At 42.1% G+C, this 21,664-nt stretch overlaps 1 protein-coding gene across 33 annotated transcripts in view; it reads right to left on the bottom strand.

Annotated features, from left to right (window-relative positions):
• The window catches only part of ANK2 (ankyrin 2), a 1,630,948-nt gene that overhangs the window by 447,606 nt on the left and 1,161,678 nt on the right, over window positions 1-21,664 (bottom strand). For all 33 annotated transcript variants that reach the window (XM_069241684.1, XM_069241892.1, XM_069241902.1 and 30 more), the window contains 3 exons: window positions 2,688-2,786; window positions 1,008-1,205; window positions 41-139 (listed from right to left, as the gene is read on the bottom strand). In XM_069241684.1, coding sequence (XP_069097785.1) covers window positions 41-139; window positions 1,008-1,205; window positions 2,688-2,786 — 396 coding nt within the window. The remainder of the gene's footprint in view (window positions 1-40; window positions 140-1,007; window positions 1,206-2,687; window positions 2,787-21,664) is intronic.

Below are 21,664 nucleotides of genomic sequence, written 5' to 3'. Positions count from 1 at the left end.
AGAGAAGTGACATTGCTTTACGACAGAAACAGGTTTCTACCTCTGTTATAGCTTGGATTGAAGCTCCATATTTCACTAGGAGTTCCATGACTTTGATGCGGTTTTTCTTGCAGGCAATGTGCAGTGGAGTAAAACCATTCTGTGCGAAAAAACAACCAGGTTAGCAGACAGCATGCACACGCAACTCACACAACAAAGCCGCTCCAGGATGGCCCACTGCAAGCAACAGTCCTACAGTAGTCACCAGACGCCTCGCTGTGTTTTAGTTAGCAATGCCCGTGGAAGTGTCTAAGTTAAATGGTGCAAGTCCTGTCAGTGGCCTGGAACGACCATGTCGCAGGAGATGGAGACAAGACCAGTTTACGTGTTAGTCAGTGTGTCGTCTCACCCTTCAGATCACCGATGAGTTTGGCAACATATTCTGGACCTGAAAGTAACTTTACTGATAGTAATTTGTTTAGCTGCAAGCTCCACCGGTGATCTAAAAAACCATAGCAAGTGGAGCAGGTTAGAAACAAAATAACAATATTGACACCTATTTCCTACTAACATCTAATCAGTTGTATTTCCCTTTCACTAGTTACTCTTTCTGGTGTACTGACGCATCAAAATACATTTTTAGAAACATGAATTTCTAAAGGGTTGGTTATAATGTTGTATACCAGAGAGGTATCTGATATAATGACAAAAACAAGAAGCGTGACCTTGAAAAATGGAAATTGCACACATCAGCCCCGGACAGAGTAAAACGAGACATACAATACAAAGCCCAGTGTTCGTTAAAGAGACAGCAAGTGTACCAAAATTCATACCCAAGCAGCAAACTGTGATGATCACAACAGTGAAAACATCCAAACACTGAAACGTGCAACAGTGCTGTATGATAGCAAAAAAACCATGTAACTATGTCCACAACCGTGGCATCTTAACTGCTTGAAGCTGATCTAGAAAAGCAATCTCCCACTGCATAGCAAGCACATGCAGGGTGAGAGACACGAGAGGTTTACCAGAGCCCGGGCATTGGGATTGCCACGCTTGTCCAGGAGAAGCTTGGTGACACGATAATGTCCGCAGTGTGCTGCTACATGAAGGGCAGTCAGGTAGTCCAACGTGACATCATCAACAGGAGCCTTGTGATGCAAGAGATGTTTGACGCACTCCACGTGGTCTCCCTGGGCAGCCATGTGAAGAGGGGAGAGTCCATTCTACACACACAAGAAGAGGTAAGAGTCACAAACAAAAAACATAGGGACTTATCTACAAATAATTGGCATAGGGCAGCACCAGTCATTTTGCTGCACTGCCCTACCCCAAAAGCGAAAGGTCAGGAATGCATCGTATCTACAAGATACGGTGAATCCCTGTCCTGCCATCCAGCACCGGCGCCGGAATTGCAGCCGAGCATCAGCACAGGCACTCTTGCACCAGGGTGCAAGGATGTCTGTGTTGTTGGCATGATTTTTTTCTGTGCAGGAAGGGGTGCAGTGTGAGGTGAAGGAGCGACTTGCGCTGCATGCCTTACACCATATCTACAAGGCCATGTAAAGCCACGCAGGGTGGCTTTGTGTGACCTTGTAGATATGGGTCTGCATGCTGTGCCACAGGAGCGTCAAAAAAGGGATGCACAGTCCTCAGATTATACATTTCAAAGAAGATCTGAAAAAGATTTGAGATCTCTCAAACAGTATACCAATTCTGCAAAATTCGTCTATATCTTCACACATTCATATCTGTTTTAGTAAGAAAAATGCTTGTAGAGCAAATCTAACAAATTCCTTTTGAGATTATCACAATATAGTGTTTCACGGGAAGGAGCAGGAGTGTATTTCACACTCCTAAAACCACCTCTCATGAATGTGAGTACATTTGCAATGAATTTCTACCTATTTTTGCAATTTGAGATAACACCAACATTTGAACATTGTCCTTTTCACCTTTTCTGACTGAGGTACTGGATGCATAGGGCAATTATGGTGATTTCACTAGATAGATGAATTAAGGATGCAATCTGCCTCGGAACAAGTGCATTGCTACTATAATAAGCCACAGGGCACTAACAACCAAATCATTTAGTGAAATGCTGCAATAGAGCCATACACATTGCAGATGTAGGGACTTCTTGTCATGACGATGACAACATTTATAGAGTCAGAGTGGAAACCACATCAGCTCTAGCAAAAATGTTCATACAGCCCCAACTCTCATTTTATTTTCTCTCCTGCTTTTTCTCTCTATTTCTCTCTCGTTCCTCTATGTCTGTGAGAGAATTCTTAATGAACGGTTTTATAGAGTCTTGTTAGAGTTTGTAATGTGGAGTAGTATGACCTCTCTCAGGAAAGCAATAGGACAATTTCACAAATGATTAGGCAAACTCCGGATGGTGTATCATTTAGGACAGTGTCACAGTAGTAGACACAGTAGCACAATGACATCACACTGGGCCCCTGAAAGTTGTTAGGTTAACTGGAAAGTATGACTTGTTAAAAATCCTCTAACTGGCCTGTTAGGCACAATGCTGTTCTTGAGGACAGTGACACTCAGACTGCAGAAAGAGCGTTGTGTACCAAGGTAACACGGCTACAGTTGGTACCACAGCCTGAAACCCACCTTCGCCCTCCAAAGGTGCCACCCATAATGTCAATGTTGAAAAACAAAACTAAGAATGTTTTCTCCAGAAGCACACCAACCTTGGTTCGGGCGAGTAGCGGAGCCCCACGTTCCAGGAGGACCTCTACAGCTTGGTCATGCCCACTCCGTGCAGCACAGTGTAGAGGTGTCAAACCATCCTGAAGAGGAAAATAAAGGGAGATGGAGTGAAACAATGGATCTGTGTTTAGTGAAACCAACATCTGGCTATACATTAACATGCACGGGAACGAAAGGTGGCAGAGAGAAATGGTTGGCAAATTTTTAACTAAAGAGAAAGGATGGCACGCCATTCTCAAGGAAGATAACAGTCCAGAGGAAAGCACAAATCCTGTTCAACTGGAGATTGGTAAGCTTCTTTTCTTTTTTAAATTGTTCTTTATTTGGTTTTCATTAATTACAGTCAACACAAAATATTGTATACAATACTATGCAAATTACATTATTTGTGTCCCTGAAAGATACTCAGGGGCATATTTACATTCCCCTTGCGCCACCCTAGCATAATTTATTTTTATGCTATAGCTGCGCTAAGGAGCCTTTCTCATGTGTCATATTTACAAAGTGGCACAAGGCATGCATTGCACCACTTGTAATAATGTATGCAAGAGGGGCGTTTCGGCCCAGGGAGGCCCGAAAAATGGTGCAGTGAAATTTACAACATTTCACTGCACCCTTTTTTCCATCATTTTTAATGCCTTAAAATGACGCACCCATATTAACCTATGGGCCTCCCTGTGCTTTGCTGCACAAGCATCAACATTTTTGACGCTAGTGCAACAAAGCTCCAAAACAACATAAAAAATGTTGATGCTATTGTGCTAACGACTGCTGTGGTGTGCCGTATTATAAATATGCAGCAACCACGGTGTAGTTAAGTGGCAGTAGGAGGACACAAGAAAAGTGGTGCATCAGGAACGATGCACCACTTTTTTGTGAGTCTGCCTCTCAGTGTGCTGTGTGTGGACTACTCAATGGAAGTAGGTGTGCTGAGCCTGGTCCCAGAAGATTGAATAGAAGGTTACCATATATCTCAATTCAAACACACAGCAAAGGAAAAGAAGAGTTTAAGCCATGTATCAGTCAATGCTGTCTGCCACTGAGGGCCATATAGCTCAGTTAGATTGACCAAAATTAATAAGCACATCATCTAAGGAAGCTTGTCTCAGTTTTGGGAACAATAGCCGGGTTCAGGGACCCCATCAGGCAGGTGATGGACGTTAGAGACAAAACAATGTTACGCCTGCCCTGTGCTCCTTAGAAATTATTGAACGATAGTACTTTGCAAACATTGTGGGTTTTGGAGCTGTTAAGAATCATGTTCATGTGGAAAAATACATTTTCAGGATTCTGTGACTGGCTTGCAAGAAACATTTATGACGCATCTAGTTTACAAAATTGTTTTTCCTCATGAGGATACATGTAGGGAGTCTGAAAAGGTTTATGAAATTATATTTTTTGCTTGGCATTACAAGACCTCATATTCTTCAAAAAGATCACTCTCTCGCCAGTTTTCAACGGAGCTGGTATGCCAGTTTCTGAATACCAAAGACAATAGTACTGGAGGGACATGAATAGCCTGTGTGTAATTTGTATCTCAGTAAATATGGAATGGTGATGAGGAAAGAGGTCTCTGTGTTAAGACAATATCAAACTTGGGTGACAACACATACATTGAACATGATGCCAGCCCTCTGTTTATCAAATATGAGCTCCTGAGTAGTTTCTGCAACACTGACCTCAAAGTGGGTGTCCAAACCCTGTACACTAGCGTGGGAGTCTCACGAACATCCGGAAAACACATGTAATAGAAACCCATGGTCACCAACACATTCTTTTGTCCATTGCAGCACAGCTCTATATGTTGAGTATGTTATTCCATTACATATGTTTGCAGAATAAAGCGGAAGTCACCTATTCTCCCATGGTTTTGGAATGCAAGTTAATTCAATAACATGGGTGAAATTGCAGAATATAAAACCTGTGGTGCAACCTGCCAAAAAACCCTGTTTGACAAGGTACAGACCTCCCTATTAAATATTAGTAAGTCATCCCTGTGTATACAAGGCGGGGTGCATGGTATTTAAAAGTGAGACAGGTAAAAAATTAATATTACTGTGTTCATATAGTGACAAGGCCCAAACATCTATTTTCACTGTGGCACGCCTAGCTAACCTATGTAGAAAACAGAATGCATATTAAATACTAATATATGCTAACTTGAGAAAAGGGCCAGCTAGAAAAATAATTATACCACTATTTTAAATAGTTATTAAAAATCCAATTCAATGGCAAAGATGGACTTTTAATAAATATTAAGGAAAAGTAACTTTCAGAAAGTTACCCTTTATCTGCCTGAACTTCCAGAAGGCTACTTAGCAATAACATCTACTAACTCCCACCTTGTTCTCAACTTTAATTGAGGTGTGAATAACGTGTGAAATTCCTCACAGGAACCACACAATAGGTAGACTTGAATGGACAAGGATGAAACTTCTGAGCTGTGCAGAATCATGAAGGTGGGTGGGGGCTGTGGGCATCCTGTTAACATGACAGTGTCAAAATCTGCCTGGCAGATTTGTTTGAACCACGTGTGACACCTGGGTGCACATGAAAGGAAAAAACAGGATGTCAGGAAAATATTTGTGTATCCTCTGTCTGGGTGCTGTAGGACCCTGCTTTTGTCCTACCACACTTCTGTCTTCTAGGTTGTTGTGGGTACAGGGCCTTCTACAAACAGGATATTAGAGTTAGATATGGCAGAACGTTAGTGATAAACATAGTGCACTTTCCACACACACCCCCAGCCCTCAGAGCCCACGTTTGGTGCGGCTGAAGACATTTGCCATGTTGAAAATGTCCCGTTATGTAGCATTTTGTGTCTGTATGCAGTAAGGCAAAGAGGAACTCCTGCAAAAGTGGGGAGGGTTGTCCTGGGAAACGTTTAACAAATTGGTTAGGGAGTGCCAAGACATCATCCCCACTCCCACTAGCTAATGCGAAGCAGAAATCTGTTACCCCAAAGCACCCACATCAGAACATGTTCTGGATCTGCAAAGAACAGAAGAGGACTGGACCTTCTGTCTGTGACCTGGGGGGAGTCCTAAATAACATGACCTGCTCCCGCTTGCATCCACTACAAAGAAGTGGATTCCAAGGGTCAGTCGGATGATCTCCTAGGTGGCTCAAGGGACACAACAAGCTCCAAAAGGTTTTTATTCTAAAGTGTCAAGCTGACCAGTGGAAACTTATCTTGGTTGGAATGGTCTTTGCACTTGGCTTCTGAGTGATACCCTGAGAGTCTTTAAACCCCTCCCTACCATCTGGATGTCCTGGGGCAAAGAAGTGTACTGCTATGGTTGTTTGGGCACCAGAACAAAATTTGGAAACCTTGAAACGCTTTTGCTCCTGAGGTCCAGAGTGTCAGCATTACCCAGAGTGAAAATTATCCGACTGGCAGTTCCACAGCACTAGATTGAATTTCAGCTTTGTCCAGCATAAGGATCTCTGCAGTTCTGAGAAACAACAAAGTCCCTTTCTGCATAGGAACTTAAAAGATTTTTCAACCAAAATCTGAAAAGCTTCAGAGGTTTAGTGGGACCAACTTGCTTCCAATATATGTTCTGCAGTTCAGCATTGGTGGCTAAAGTTTCAGTTTCATCCCACAGAGAGAGGAATTTCAACGGAAACAAGCATTTGCAATGCAACAGGTCTTGCATTACGTCGAGGTAGAGCTATGAGCAATGTAAACTCCTAACTGGGCTTTTCTTGCCACATTAAAGGAAAAAAAAAAAACAAGTGTGATCGCGCTGTGAAATAAAGAGAAAAAGCCTCATATGTTTTGAGTAGTTTACCAGTGCTCTCGAGGAGGGCTAAACAGCAGAAAAGGCATGACGTACACATGCCTTTAAAGAATGAAAACAAGCAGATTTTAAAAGGCAAGCCCACAAACCAGTGAAAGTGACTGACGTAACATGGGCGTGGCTAAAATCCCCCTAAAGAGAGATTAGAAGAGGGATGGAGCGCTTTGCGTTCGCCTCTAAAAAGTGAAAATATCCCTTTTTGAATTAAGGCTTAGATTGTTTTTTGAACTCAGACTTCCAGACTTGTCAATGGGACCAATCCACTTATTGTTTCTGACCAGGGCTCCATCGGTTGGCCTCAAATGGTTCGTTGGTCTGAGTCTACTGCGAACAGTGACTATCATAGGCGCTTTATGCTTTTTGATGCTACTTCTATTAAAAACTTGAAAACATCATATCTCTTGGTCCCTTTATTGGATTTTTGTCTTTTTGGTGTTGTTTTGTTTATTAAACATTGCTCTATTTTTTTAAGTCAGTTTGTATTTCTGTTTTGGCTTTATTACTGTTTTGGTACTGTGCAAATATTTCAAATATAGGCATAAGCTAAGGCTGTTTGCTTTGTGTCATACTTACCAGGGGGTTGATGTCAGTGAAGTGCCGGCCTTAGGGAGGTGCAAACCATGTGGTCACACAGAGCCCGCAACTTAGAGAGGCCCACAAATGTCTCAGAAAATTTCACAGAAATGTACCATCAACATCAGAGTGCCTGTCCCTCAGCGCTGGTGCTCACGCTGGCCTGCACTCCCAGCATAAAAAGAGCTAGGTGCAGTCAGCTTTGGAGACAACAAAAGAACAATGGGACGAGGAGGCGAAAGTGAGTGTGTGTGCCTCAGAAGCCCTGTAAATTGACATGTCCCACAGAAAGTGGGAAGCTTTTCATGGTTTCGGTAAGCACTGGCTATGCCACTGCTAGCTCCATGATCACAGAACAGTAGCAGGTAAAGTGGGGGCACAGTGCCTCCGTGGATAACTGTCAGAATGTGCTGCGTGTAACATCATTGTTGTAATCTGCTGCATCACAGGAATGCCAGCAGTCTCCCCTACATTAGCCTGTGTGAGTTTTCAAATACACACAGCAGGAAAAAAGCAGCCTTGTACTTCATACATTGTGTATGGTGACCTGCCACGGGGCAGAGTGATTTATGAAGGCATTTCTCAATACATTCATATCCAGTAAGTACATTTCCTCATTATCTGCAATGTGAGAAGTTCAAGCAACTTATTTAACGTGCATCAGGGTTTACCTGTCCTGAGGTATTGCTCATTTTAAAGCACAAGCTGCGAGTGGTCAGTTGTTTAATGCCTTAGATTAGGAGCACAAGCTGTTGAATGTGGTGTAGGATCTACCCATCCTCTGCTGCAGATCACCATACTTCCGGTCCTGACACCTTTCCAATGTGTTTTCAATCTACTACAGACTCCCCAGTGAAACTCACTAAGGCTTCAGAAACACAAACTCACAGAGGCCAATTACCAGAATACCGCGAGATTGCAAGGAATTAAAAAAGGTTGATAATTTCATCATCACCAGTGTGTATGTTTCACATCCTCATTTAGCAGACTGCTCAAAAATGTCTCCGAAAATTAAAATCATCACAGAAATTAAAAGCTTCCAGGGTCTGTACAAGAAAAGCCATCCTGATACAGATGCAGCATGCACTGTGTCTACTCTGTTCTCAAATGCATGTATGACAACCACTTGCATGAAATGTATTTTAATGTAAACGTCATTCTTAGAATGTTTTTGACAGTTCCTGTCACAGTAGCCTCTGGGAATGACCCTCCTCACAGTTGAAAATTATTAAGAATTATTTGTGCTCTTCAATGCCCCAGGACCAGCTGACTGGCTGGGCACTGATATCAGTTGAACATGAAGTAGGGTGGACTCTTGACTACAGTGAATTAATGAAAAAATTTGCAGGACAGAAAGCCGGGAAAGTTCCCTTTTTGTGAAGAAGTAGTATTATATATTATTCTATTACGGGTGTGCTTGCATAGTTACATTTCACTTGTTGTACTTGTTAACAATCTACTAAAATAAAATGATTAGCAATGAAAAACAATTTGACTTGTGTCAAGGGAGCCCGTACAGTATATATACCCTCTCCACAGGGCCCGAAATATCCTAAAGGTGGCACTGGTTCTCACGACCATTTGGTGTCTGTAACGGTTTAGTTTGGAAAAAGTTGTGATTGTTGCTTGATGTGGGTAGTCACCCACGACAAATAATCAATTTCTTTCATGCAGTAGCTGCTGTTTACACACACACACTGAAATTATGAGTTGAGTCATCAATATTATTCATTAGGAGAGAAATGCTCTGTATTTACTGGAGCATGCTGATGTCAGTGCGCTAACCATGTTATTCCCCCAAAACCTATTATTGGGTGGTACTAATTTCAACTAATAAATGAAGACTCGTCGGAGTCGGATTTTATGTACCAGGTACGATACAAATCACACCAACTGCCTGGAGACTCGTAATGAGAGCCTAAGACTTCAAACTTAAAATGTAATTAAATTACTCACTCGACGCGACGGACCAGGATGGCCGTCAGTGTTCTATGCTCATATGAAATATCTGAATGTCTCACAAATGGAAGACGGAAATTACATCATGTATATTTTCCGATTTTGCTGGCATCTATCAACTTCTCTTTCATTGTTGTCCATGACTGTAGGTTTGATTTAAAGGCTGTTCCAGATTCGTGCATGTCAAGTAATGTACTGACACCTTACACCACTAGATGGCGCTTTAGGATCAACTACAAATGTCTACATTATTTAATATATCGTTTAGGCCCGACTTAAGAGGTGGTGGCGCCTGATGCGAAATTTTTTTTAATAACCTCCCCACACACACACACACACACAACCAGGTGACTTCCACCTCGGATTCCCTCTGATTCACCGGGGCAAAACTTCTCTCCATAGCCCCTTTCTCCAATACATTTCATTTGTCTTAATGCGCTGGTAAAGACTGGTTTCACCACTCCGCTCAGCTATTCATTTAAAATACAGATGTATTCTTTGCAGCAGGCACATTAAGCTTCTGCGCTACTTTATGGCGAATCAAAACTGCCTCTAGACAAAACTCCAATCTCTCTAACAGGAACATTAATCACAAGAGTTATCATGCCAAGTATATTGTTTTTATTGGACGCACAAGGAACTCTGCAGCAGGTGCTTTTAAATCCTACCTTATTATTAAACACAGCGTGATAGCACCCCAACACCCCTCCGCTCTCCCAGGTCAGCGCTCAGATATTCAATAGCTGACTCTCTCTTGTGCAGCTCACACATAAAAGCACATCATTACACCTTTTGTGCTATCCTGCGACGGAATGTTTATTTTTTATTGGCAATTGTTCTTTATTGAAATTTTGGGAAAAACATGGCTCGAGACAAGTTCATCAATGATCATTAACAGAACCAGAGTCCGCATTACAATGGACTCAACTATTAATGTCCACAAAGGTTAGCAATATAAAGCAGTACAGCCTTCAAGGACGTCAAGGATTAAAGAATCGTTAGAAAAAAAAGTAGGGCACAAAACCATTTATAACTGGCTAATCTGGCTCACAAAATGGTACGACAGACTCAGTCCCCTTGTGAAGAGCAGAAGGGTAGCTGGAAGCCTCCCAAACCATAAAGGCCCAGATTTATACTCTGTTTGCACTGAATTAGCGTCATTTTTTAACGCTAATTTAACTCCATATTTATATTTTCACGGTAGACTAGTTTAACATCAAAATATTGGAGTTAAAGTCATTTTTTGGATGCGTGAACCCACCTTGCTTCAGTGAGATGCAGGGTGGGCGTTCCCATCCAAAAAATGACTCTAAGGTCCTAGCGCCTTATTTATCCTCCCGTGCAAAAATAGTGCACAGGAGGGAGGCGGGCCTAAATAATGGCACTAAGGCTGCTTAGCGCAGTATTTAAGGCCTGGTTCAGGGCAGGGGTTAGTGGACCTGTGGACCCATTTTCATGGCCAAACGCCATGGAAAGAGCTCACAGGTGCCCTCATCAAGACCCAGAAACACCCCCATCCACACCAGAGGGACACTACAGGATGGGAGACCCCATCCCAGGTAAGTAGGGTAAGTAGAGGTAAGTATTTTTTTTTTTTTTTCCAAAGTGCTATTGGGGGCCCTGAAATTGACCCCTCTACATGGCACTGTGTGCAAGGGCCATGCCTAGGGGACCCTTGTCCCCTGTGCTGGCCATTGCAGTGACGGGCATGACTCCTGTCTTTGATAAGACAGGAGTCATGTGATATGGATGGTTTTGGGTCAAGAAATGATGCTAGGCTGGTTAGAGTCTTTTTTTTTTTACTCTAACCAGCCTAACGTAATTTTTTGGTGCAAAACTCCCTTCTCCCATATCACCACCCCTACCCGACTAACATAATTTCCCATGACGTTAGCCCACCCTAAGCGCCGGATTGCACCATTCCATAAATCTGGTGCCCGGCTGGCATCCTGGAATGGCACAAGCCGGTGCTATACTTTTTGACACAAAACTGTGCAAAGGCAGATTTGCATCAAAAAGTATAAATATGGGCCAAAGTTTCCAGACGGCTGGGATGAGCACAATGGGCACAGTTGCTCAGCGGAGGCTCCTCTGCTAAGACGGAGAAGCAAAAATAAAATTATAATACCGGAATGTTATTATCATTTCATTGTTATGTAGAACCAGGTTGGTGGGGCGGGCTAGAGGGGGACGGTATGTGCAGCATAAGTGTGCATGTTTGTTTGGCCGATCGTGTTGGATCGGCCAAACAGACATGCGCATGTAGCATCTCTCCACCCAGCTGCATTGCATAGCCAGAAGGAGAAAGTGCACAGGGTCCCACTCCCTGTGTGAGCGGTGAATGAGATCGCTGGTGACAGCAGCATCGTGATTGGCTGAGAGGAGTGTGGGAAGAGGACAAGGCTGCTCGGGGCGAGGATGGACACAAAGTCATCTCCTGATGAACCAGGTAAGTGTTTTTTTTATAAATGTATTTTAGTTTTTTTTATCCCTCCCCTCCTGTCCCTCCACCCCGTTCAGTGGCAGCCACCACTGCAGTGGCTTATTATACAACAATGGGAAATTATCACAAGGGATGGTGTGCAGAAGAGAGACGTACTGGGAAGGGTGGTCTGCAGGCTGATGCAAAGGTGGCCATGTGAATGTTAGTTACTTTACTGAACTGAGCTGAAATTTAATTTATATAGTGCTTACTACCATTGACGAGGCGATGAGTGCTTAAAGTTTGAAGTGTACATGAACAGCCCATTACATAGTGAGCAAAGATCTTGGAGAGGTTACATATCGCGTCAAAGGAGGCCATATGTGGTCACTTTTCTAATGAACAATACTTCTGCATTCAGCTCAGTCAACCATTCCATACGGTCTTTGGGACCATGGGTGAGGTTACAAGCCAACAGTGCCTGTCCTTGGAAAGAACCACACAGTCAGTCGAGATGTGTAATACAGCAAAATAGTCCGATAGTGGCAGAGTAATGCTGTTGACCAGAACTCAGACCAGTCACGTCCACTGGAGATATAGCCCCAGAGAGAGGGTGTAGAAGATCACAACAATGTTGTTTGCATCCCCAGCAGCCGAAGTAGTGTAAGAGCCCTGTTTTGTGCAACATCCTTGGAGACCAGTACCAGCCAGAAGGACCTGGAAGAATGAAAGTTTCAGTCTAGACTCCATCATGATGCCTTTGTGCGGAGTGGGTAGGAGGGAGAAAATCTGACTTCTCATCAACAGTATAGCTGTGGTCTTACGTAGCCTGTCAGAAGTTCCTGGGTGTAGATTTCTCAGGGTCAGAATAATGTAATCCATACCACATACAACCCAACAGTACCCCTTTGAATTTCCCAATTTCACCAAATAATATCTCCCTGGGGAAGGCAAGACAGAAATGTGACCCCTATCCAGCTGACTATAAAGAAACACAACAATCTGGTTATACTGTCACTGTGGCGTTGGGCTGAGGCTAAATTCTGACCTGAGGTAGGGAAAGGGTTCCACAGTGTCTCCTTTAATTAGGTGTTCCGCTCAAGTGATGCTAACAGAGTGCCACACAACTCAGGATATGGTTGAATAACCCACAACCTGGACCATATTGTGCTACAAAAGGGCTAAAGAGTGAAACCAAGGACAAATCTTGAGAAGTCTATGCACCCGTCTCTAGGCTAAGAACATTGTCTTTATAATTGGATTGTTACTATTGGTGGTTTTCTTTATACAAAGCATTCAGAATGTGATTCCAATCCAGCATATCCCTCTAAATGACTATTCAAGGAGGCAGACAACAGGATGACAGGTCCAAGTAGATTAGTTGAGAGAGATGATGTTCTAGATAATTGGAACCCATATTGGGTAGATGCAGACCATCTAATTCACTATAGGCAGGTAACTTGCCAGCCGTTCAACTAGATCTCAACTTATCCCAAATTAAGGATTTTCACTTTGGTCAGCATCCCAATTATACTTATATCGGGGGGTGATCACGATTTTTGTTGTTAGCAGAGAGACTGCTGGGGTTGCGACCACCTTTCAAAAGTCTGCCAGAGTCTTGTCATTAGGCAAAGAATGTTATAATCAAACATACCTTCATGGATAGGTAGGTAGAAATATACACAGGTAAATTAAGAAATTCTGAATCAATCTCAACCAATGGCCAGCAACGCTAGCCCTGGTGGTAGAATGGGACACTGGAGACACTTCACATGTCCCCCAGTTGACCTTATATCCCAAAAACTGCAAAAAGGAATCAGTCAAGGGCATCAAATCAAAAACAATGTTCTAGTGCCTCTGATTGCTATGAGGATATCATCTGTGTTCAGAAAGCATTTAATTGAGCCTAGTTGAGTGGGTATGCCCTTAATTGGAACAACAACCTAATAGCAACACTCATTCCAGAGCGAGGACAAATAAAAGAAGAGGCAGAGACAGAGCCTGTGCTGTAAGAGAATAATACAAGCATTCAACTTTAGAGATGACATCCCAACCCAAGCCAAACTTGTACGTTACCCAAGAGGTATTTATTTTCTACTGAAATGCTTGCTCAGCCTTGTTTGCTTCAAGAGTGTCTGAACAGAGACTGAGTGTTCATTCTCTCCCTGTGAAGGAGAACATGAGTCAGAAGCTGCTTTGCTTCAGGAAGCGTAAATTCAGATTCTGGAATTGTGCAATATAGTATGAAAAGGATCGACTTGGCCCATAACAAGGTACAGGTAGCCCTCAGAATGGTACGATAGATTCCAAGTAGAATCTCAGTTCAAATCATGTGGTAGAGCAGAAGACCCTGGAGCAATAAGAAGTATGTGTGGGATGAAGTGCTATGGACTGGTGACAGAAAGGTATACTCTGTCTGAGGGATAGCATCGTGCCAGACAAGCTGTGTTCAGACAGTATATTTGGTAGCAAAGATGTCTCCATTATGTTACATTTGTCCATGGCTCAGGTTCTACATAATACTGAACTAAATTCCATTCCCTCCTAGTTCTAGCCTGCATTCTGCTGAATTCATTAAGAAGTCTGGACAACAGTGCGGGAAACAATTCCTTACTGGATTTAGTAGCATACACATAGCCCAACGCTAGCATCTGTCCGCTGCCTTCAGTTTCACAAAGGCATATATAACCTTAGGGTCAGTCCAAGTATGGATAGTGGACAGCAAAAGAGTTTTGCCTATTAGTATTGCCACCTCACATTTTTGGGAAGACCTGGCATCCAATGCTAAACCTGCAGAAGCAATCTCTGAAATAATGGATATCATCCTTACATTAGGTGACCTATAGCTAGTCACAGACAGCAAAGTCATCACTACAGAAGGCTGTATTAAGGGCTAGAAGTATTCAATCTAGCAAAGAAGGTATAAGAATGGTGAGTAATAAAGTGAAAGGTGCACTGCAGACAATGACGTGGAATGGTACAGAAGTGACATAACATAAGGGATTATATAACTCTGGTGTTGCGTAGGGTTGAAGTGGGGAGAAGAATGGAAAAGTGTATGGGTACTTTGTATGCAGTGGTTTGTGAGTTCAAACAAAGTGAGACTTGTCTCAGGTGTTATTAAACTGTACAGTCAACTTCAGACTATAAACTTCACACTACAAGCTGGTCTCTATCCCTAGCCGGCAAGGAGACCAGAAAGAGCAATACCTTAAAAAAGGATTCCAAGAAAGGGTTGGAAGGAACTGGGCAGTATCTGCCAAACCAACCAGGCAATATGTGCAGTATGCAGAATTTCTAAATTTAGGAGAAAATAAAATGAAATGCCAAATTCAACTAGTGGAAAGATATTACCAGTTAACACACCACGGATGACAGTCAGCCTCAACGTGTCAATGAGGCATCGTGCAGAGTGGAGTTTCAGCAGGTTAGCGCAAGTAAGACAAGAGAGTAGGCTCTTGGTGGCTCATGGGCTTAGAAGCTACCCAATGTATAGCTGTGAGCTGAAACAGTATACAAATGCACATTATCCCACAGAGAGTCACAACACATACAAACCATAGAAGCATAGGATAAAAGGATTTCAGAGAGGTTGAATAGAAGGCAGATAACTTGCAATCCCTTTGGAGAGTTGGTCCTTCAAGGGAGAGAGAGAAATCCCCGTTTTGCACAAGGAACTCGACCACCCAGTCGAGTTCCATCCAGTCAGATCACATATTGTGTGTCTATGAGACAAGGTTCTCAGACGGGGGTATACAGAGCAGTGCAACTCAAGTGTGCGCTGTAATGATTGCAGGTACATACTTCCATGTATGTAAAATCAAGAGTGTCTTGGAATCTTGCCACATCATTGCATATGAGGAATTCATGAATTGCTATAACTAGTGACTAAAGTAACCAAGAAGGCTGGATTGAATATTCCCTTGGTGTATCAAAGGAGTGCAAGAAAGTTCTTCTCAGCACAGTGCAAGAAACTTCTTCTTTTAGCTGGAGGTGTCATGGGAGTATTCAGCAGACAAACATATAGACTAGTCATCATACAGAAAAGCTTATTTATGGTCAGAAGTACAATTCAGACATGTTGACGGTGCAACAGGTGAGCACTAATAGGCCTCAGATTGTCTGACTTTTGTAGCCCCAGAGCCTACATCTGTGTGCTCTATGGAAGTGAAGCAGATCCGTAAATTACAGGTGCAGCAGCAAGGGTCAAAGTCTTTCAGGAAAGTGACCAAGTCACCTTTCTCTGCCTGTTTGGGAATGCCGCACAGCAAGATGTTGTCTCTTCTGTAACAATCCTCCCAATCTGTAACTTTGCACCTAAAGTGTCATACTTCTGTGCTCCAGTCCAGTTATAAATGTAGATTTGTAGATAATGTAGATACCTCTCCAACGTATCCAATCTCCTGTCAGTGAAGATCAGGTACATTCTGAAGGGAAGCAAAATCAAATCACACAGATTGATTTTTGAGGATACTTTACCCACTGTAGCAACAAATGTGACCATCTTTCCACCTTGTTTAATTTTAAAGAAGGTAATTAAAAAACATCCCTGCCATTCTGTTAGCCTAGATAAATGTCTGGCCTTTCTTATTTCTCACCATGTATCATTTTCTCTGTTTTTAGAGTACTAATATACTTGTAATACATTCTTTAAAAGTCTTTGAAGTGATGAACAATATGTGAGGTAATGTGGGCCTGCTAATGTTTCTTTAAAGTCTTTTCAGTATGTGCTAATTTGTTACTACCCTCTTTATTTGTTGCAATATGATAACCATGCCTGTTCTATCTATATGACCTTGTAGGCATATCAGATATTGGCATGCAGAGAAGCGGAAGATTGGCTATTGGTCATTTTCCACAAAAGGGATTTTTATGCGTTTTTGATTTTTTTTTATCTATGAAGTTTATAAATACAGCCTCTGTGCTTATTTACATGTTGGAGTTCCTAGATTTGATATCTGCCACTATAAAATAAATGTGAATCATAGAATTATTGGTGAACCCTATTGGGCGAAACGTCAAGATCAGCAGTTATTCCACTTCAGAAAATTAGTACGGGAAGACATCCTAAGTAGGGAAAGACAATCTATATTGTTTCACCAATTTAGCTAGCTGAATCGAGTTAAATAAGGTGTTTTGTCATTTTGTTTATTGAAGGAGAGCTTGGACTGTATACTAATTAGCAGCTCACTAATGGATGGCTGGATAGTTAGATTAAATTTGCCTCCTACATGACAGCAGGAAATAAAGAGGTTACAACAACTGATGATGAAGATCTCAAAACGCCTGGGTTATCCAGAGTGGGGACATTATTGTTTAGGATAGAGATTTTTCCACTCAAGAGATATACATCAGTCTTGACTCCGCAACATCTTCTTTCCTGGAGAAGAGAGTAAGCAATAGTATTGTGCATTGTAGTTTTCTATCCAAACTAGGCTGTCTTGTTAAAGGACCATATCAAAATTCATTTTCTTATATAATCAGTTCATTGCTTTTTTTCTTTTGTGGGGTGCCATAGATCGTTTACACCTAGTAGAGCTATTTTCAATGAGCCACTTTGGATAAGTAAGAGCTGTACCACCAAGAACCTTATGGGTGAGCAGAGAATGTGGTTTGTTATCCATGGGCGCAAATTGTTCACTTCTGTGATTGAAAAAAGAAAGGAGGAAAGGAAGGGTGCTACAGAACGTATTTATGAAGATTGAGAACGAGACCCTACTGAAGGCCTGCACATAGACATTTTTAATGAGGTGGATGTCTGGCCCTTCACTAATTTGGCAGCTGGTTATTTAGCTCACTAGGCTCTTGGAAGATTATGAGAAGGATTAAAAATAGCAATTTAGCATATCATACATATATCCGTATCCAAAGTAGTGGATAACAAAGACCTAGTGCATTACATGCATTATAGGGAAAGTACAATCAAATACAAGCAGCACCTTTCCCAAGTTGAGCACTGTGACAGGGTGACTGTCACTAGCCAAATGAGATGCAAAGCGTGTCATTTCAGAAGATCTATTGCTAATGTGCGGTTTAGATAAAAATACCTGGCGAGTTTTGAAGCGTCAATGCATTTATTGGTCAGTCTGCTGATACAACTTTGATTTATGGCTGAGTTAAAAAAAAATCCATAGCAATATCACAAGTACCCAGGGTATGATTTCAAATCTCAAAGGTTATTTGTTGTCATCACCATGTCCCTTGCAAAACTACAACATTTTGCAAGTGTAAATCATAGAGTGGAAAGCAAAAATGGCTGCAGTGAATAACACAACTTTCTTGACTGTACTTACAAAATCATAATGTAGCAATTTTTAAATTAGCTGCTTTGGTATCTGTTTATTAGGTTTAGTAATGGATAGAGCGATGTATGCCTTGTCGGCTTTAAGGTGTTTTTCCTGAAAGCCACAGCAGTTTTCAATTTTTATTCTACCTCGATGCTAACATAAGAATATTATCCAGCAATGAGGGGTATTCGAGGGGCTGGAATGGTTTAAATTATGAACTTGAGAGAATTAATTTCTATTTCGTTTTATTCTAGTTTAATTTCTGGATTGACACCTTCATACTAATATGAGATACTTCTTTCTTGAGGGTTGCTATCTCTGTTTTCAACTGATTAATACCTTAACACTTGTATTTTGGGCCAGCAGTGTATCCATAGCCAAGTTATTGCTGCTATATACATTTTATGGGTACTTTTTCCTTCTTGCTTCCGGTTTGAGGTATCATAGACTGTCACTAATGTTGTAAAATGATCCATGCTATGTGCATAGCTAGTCATTTAAATTAAATGTCTTTAAATATACACTTGATGTAGGTGTTTGTGTTCCAGGGCTATTACTAGTTGTGTACTCAAATGGAAAGTAGGAACACAAGTTAAGTGTTACTGTATACTCATAGTAGTTGTGGATGGGAGTAAGAGCAGCTTGATAGTGCATCTGGGTCCAGCCGCGTAATCTCAAAAGAAGCAAGAAAAGTGAGTCTTATTGTATGGTGAGATAACTATAGCGGCATCTTGCTAAGGAGCCCCATCCCACCTTTCAATTGCTTGAATCCCAGAGGGGTCTGCTCTGTGGAACTACAAAGTTTAAAGGTGAATTTATTGAGAAGCTGTTTAGCAAATGCCCACATTTTCATTCTAGTCATATGCCTTTTGTGGGTACCACAGTCCATCAACAAATGTGTTGGTGAAAGGCAGCACTTTCCATAGAGCAGCTGTGAGCACAAAGTCCTATAGGTTGCTCCAACACGGCTCAGTCTCACAGACCACCTTCCCGGCCAACAGGTCAGTAAGAGAAGTACTGTAATATAAAAAATGATGCAAAGGACATCGGGTTAGTCTCAGGAATCTGAAATGCAGCTTTAGTCACATGTGAGGGGGTCACTTCACATCAGGCTGTTCCAGAATTCTGAAATAGCAGTTGTAAAGCCGGAGTCATATGAGTTCATAGGGGAACTCTTGACTTGTGGTGGTGAACCCATAATGCGTGTCTGGATGCCAGAGATGCAAGTCCAGTTATTTCTTACACCATAAGCCAATAAGGGTTGCAAAGTGTATTTAACTCTGATACAGACACTGCTTTCCCTGAAGACATATACTTTTCTCCTCTATTTAAACAGCATTCACACTACTCAATGCTCCCACCACATAAGGGGTACATACATGTTTTGTTTGCAAAGCTGTTCTAAAAATGACCCTTATATAGAGCTATCCTTGGGATTTTAGGCTCTATGCAGAAAGGAGAGAGACCAACTGTTTCTGGCAGCCTACTTCTCCTAGCATAATAGTGAATAGATGAGCAAAAGATCAGCACACATCCACACGGTCCATTTATACACCCTGCAAAAGTGCTGTTTGTGTATCTGTGCAGATATGAGCTGCACATGCGCTTATTGTGTAATTGTGTGTAGATATGGATCATGTCAGACCCTGTGTGGTTGCAGATGGGAGCAGCCTCCTGAGGGTGCACTTTCTGTTCACTGTTCACTTTGGAATACCTCTGTTTCTCCATTGGGATGTGTGAAATATACATAGAACTGGAAAAGGATTACTGGTCTTTCTGTTGCAGTGTATAGCCAGTGAGATTCTCAGCTGTGAAATGGTTGTGTAAATTATGTATGAGTGACTAAATGTCTGGGGTTATTTGAAACTGTGCTATGTTCCAGAACAGATCTCCATTTTCTGTCAGGAAAATTCACTCTGCACCGAGGTAACAAAATTGAAGCCATACATAAGTGGGGTAGGAGGTGCGGGCAGACACTTTCCATCATGCTCAGTTGCTTAGTGGTAACTGGTGGGGGGTGTCACACTCCCAGAACCCTAATCACTTCTCTTAATCCACCTCTTCTCAATGGGGGCACGATAGTGCTATGGTGTGGAATCTCCCTCACGGAAGGACTACTGAGGGGTGCAGGTAGGTTTCCAGGAGGTATACCTTAGTCTTCACGACAGGGGAGGCCCTCTTGGTCCTGGGCTCTTGTCTGGAGAGGGAAGGAATTTGTCTACTCTTATTCACAGTACCAGGTCTTGGCTGTCTTGGATACTATATGTGTTCTGCAAGGCAGGGCTGCCTGTGTTGGGACTGTAAACAATGCTTTGCTTTGTACTCCCATGTAGTTTTGTTTAAAAACAGCAAAGAAGGACCAAATGGTAGGTATAATCTTTTCATTCACAACCTTCATAACATGAACAAATTAAGGACTTAGGGCCAGATGTAGAAAAGGTTTTTACCAATTCTGTGTCTATGGGAAAAAATGTTCGTACATATGGCCCTAAGTAACAATCATATCCAGTCAGATGCAAATCAGTCTTTAGAAAGAATGTACACAAACAGACACATAGACAGACATTGAAATGGAAACTATGTTACGCATAATTAATCAATTTTCTATGTGATCTATGACTGTATCTTCAACATTTCAATTTTGCAATGTATTTACTTGTATTTCTTTGTGTTATCAGTGTTAGCATATTGGTGATAATGGGAACAAATATTAGAAATATGAGTCTAGGCAATAATGGCAATTAAAATAAGTGAACTATATAAAATGACAGTGAACACATCTCGACAGATACAGGACTCTGCTTCTAGACAATGTTCAGAATAAAATATTCATCTATCCTCGATTCACTGCAAAATCCATTAGGCTGCTTAAAAAATACCCTCCAACCTCCTTAAAAATGCATGTGCTAAACCACCCATGAACATTCCTCTAAAATTGTTTCTCTGCAATGACTAAAACGATTCCAAGAGGACACTTCTCTATATACGATGGAAGACTTATAAAGAGTACCCTTAACATAGGGATTACGTTAGTCCATCGACTTTGGATGAGCACCACCATGTTCACACAAAGCTAAGAATGTGGAAGTCATATTTTGCGCCAAACTTAAGTTATTCCCTTAAATCAATATTGTGGTATACCATTCCTATCTACTGCTCACTGGGTTCAGGGCATTTATTTATTTGTGGTTTTATATGGTGCAAACTAGACATACAGGAGAGATATAGGGTCACTGTATGCTCTAAAAGTGCCTCTTCTGTAAGGGACTAGCTAAGGGTAGTCCATTCAGAAGACAAATAATATTGGAATGCTAGAGTGTTAAGTACCGAGGGGCATATTTATACTTTTTCATGCAAAACTGCACTAACACAGTTTTGCGTGAAAATACCACAGGCTAGCGCCATTCCAAGACGCTGGGCGGGCATCATATTTATGGAATGACGGTAGCCGGTGGTAAGGCCTGGCTAGCATCGTGAAAAAGGATGCTAGCCAGGTGGGGGAGGCATAGGGGGAACAGGAGGTTGTGGTTCAAAGGATGACGCTAGTATGGGCAGAGGCATAAAAATGCCTCTAGCCAGACTAGCGTCATTTTTTGACGTAAAAACCCCAAGGACATGACTCCTGTCTTAACAAAGACAGGAGTCATGCCTACCACCCTAATGGCCATGCCCAGGGGAGATGTGTCCCCTGGGCATGGCCACTGGGCCCAGTGCCATGTAGGGGGGCCCAAGTTAGGCACCCCTATGGCACTTTAAAAAAAAATAAACAATACTTACGTGTACTTACCTTACTTACCTGGGATGGGGTCCTCCCATCCACTGGCATCCCTCTGGTGTGGGTGGGCGTGTCCCTGGGGCTAAGGAAGGGCACCTGTCGGCCCATTCCATGGTCTCTGGCCATGGAAATAGGCTCA

Source organism: Pleurodeles waltl, chromosome 1_2, assembly GCF_031143425.1.
Source record: "Pleurodeles waltl isolate 20211129_DDA chromosome 1_2, aPleWal1.hap1.20221129, whole genome shotgun sequence".
Taxonomy (NCBI): Eukaryota; Metazoa; Chordata; class Amphibia; order Caudata; family Salamandridae; genus Pleurodeles; species Pleurodeles waltl.
Note: the sequence above shows the minus strand (reverse complement) of the source record. Positions and strands in the feature narration are given on the sequence as shown.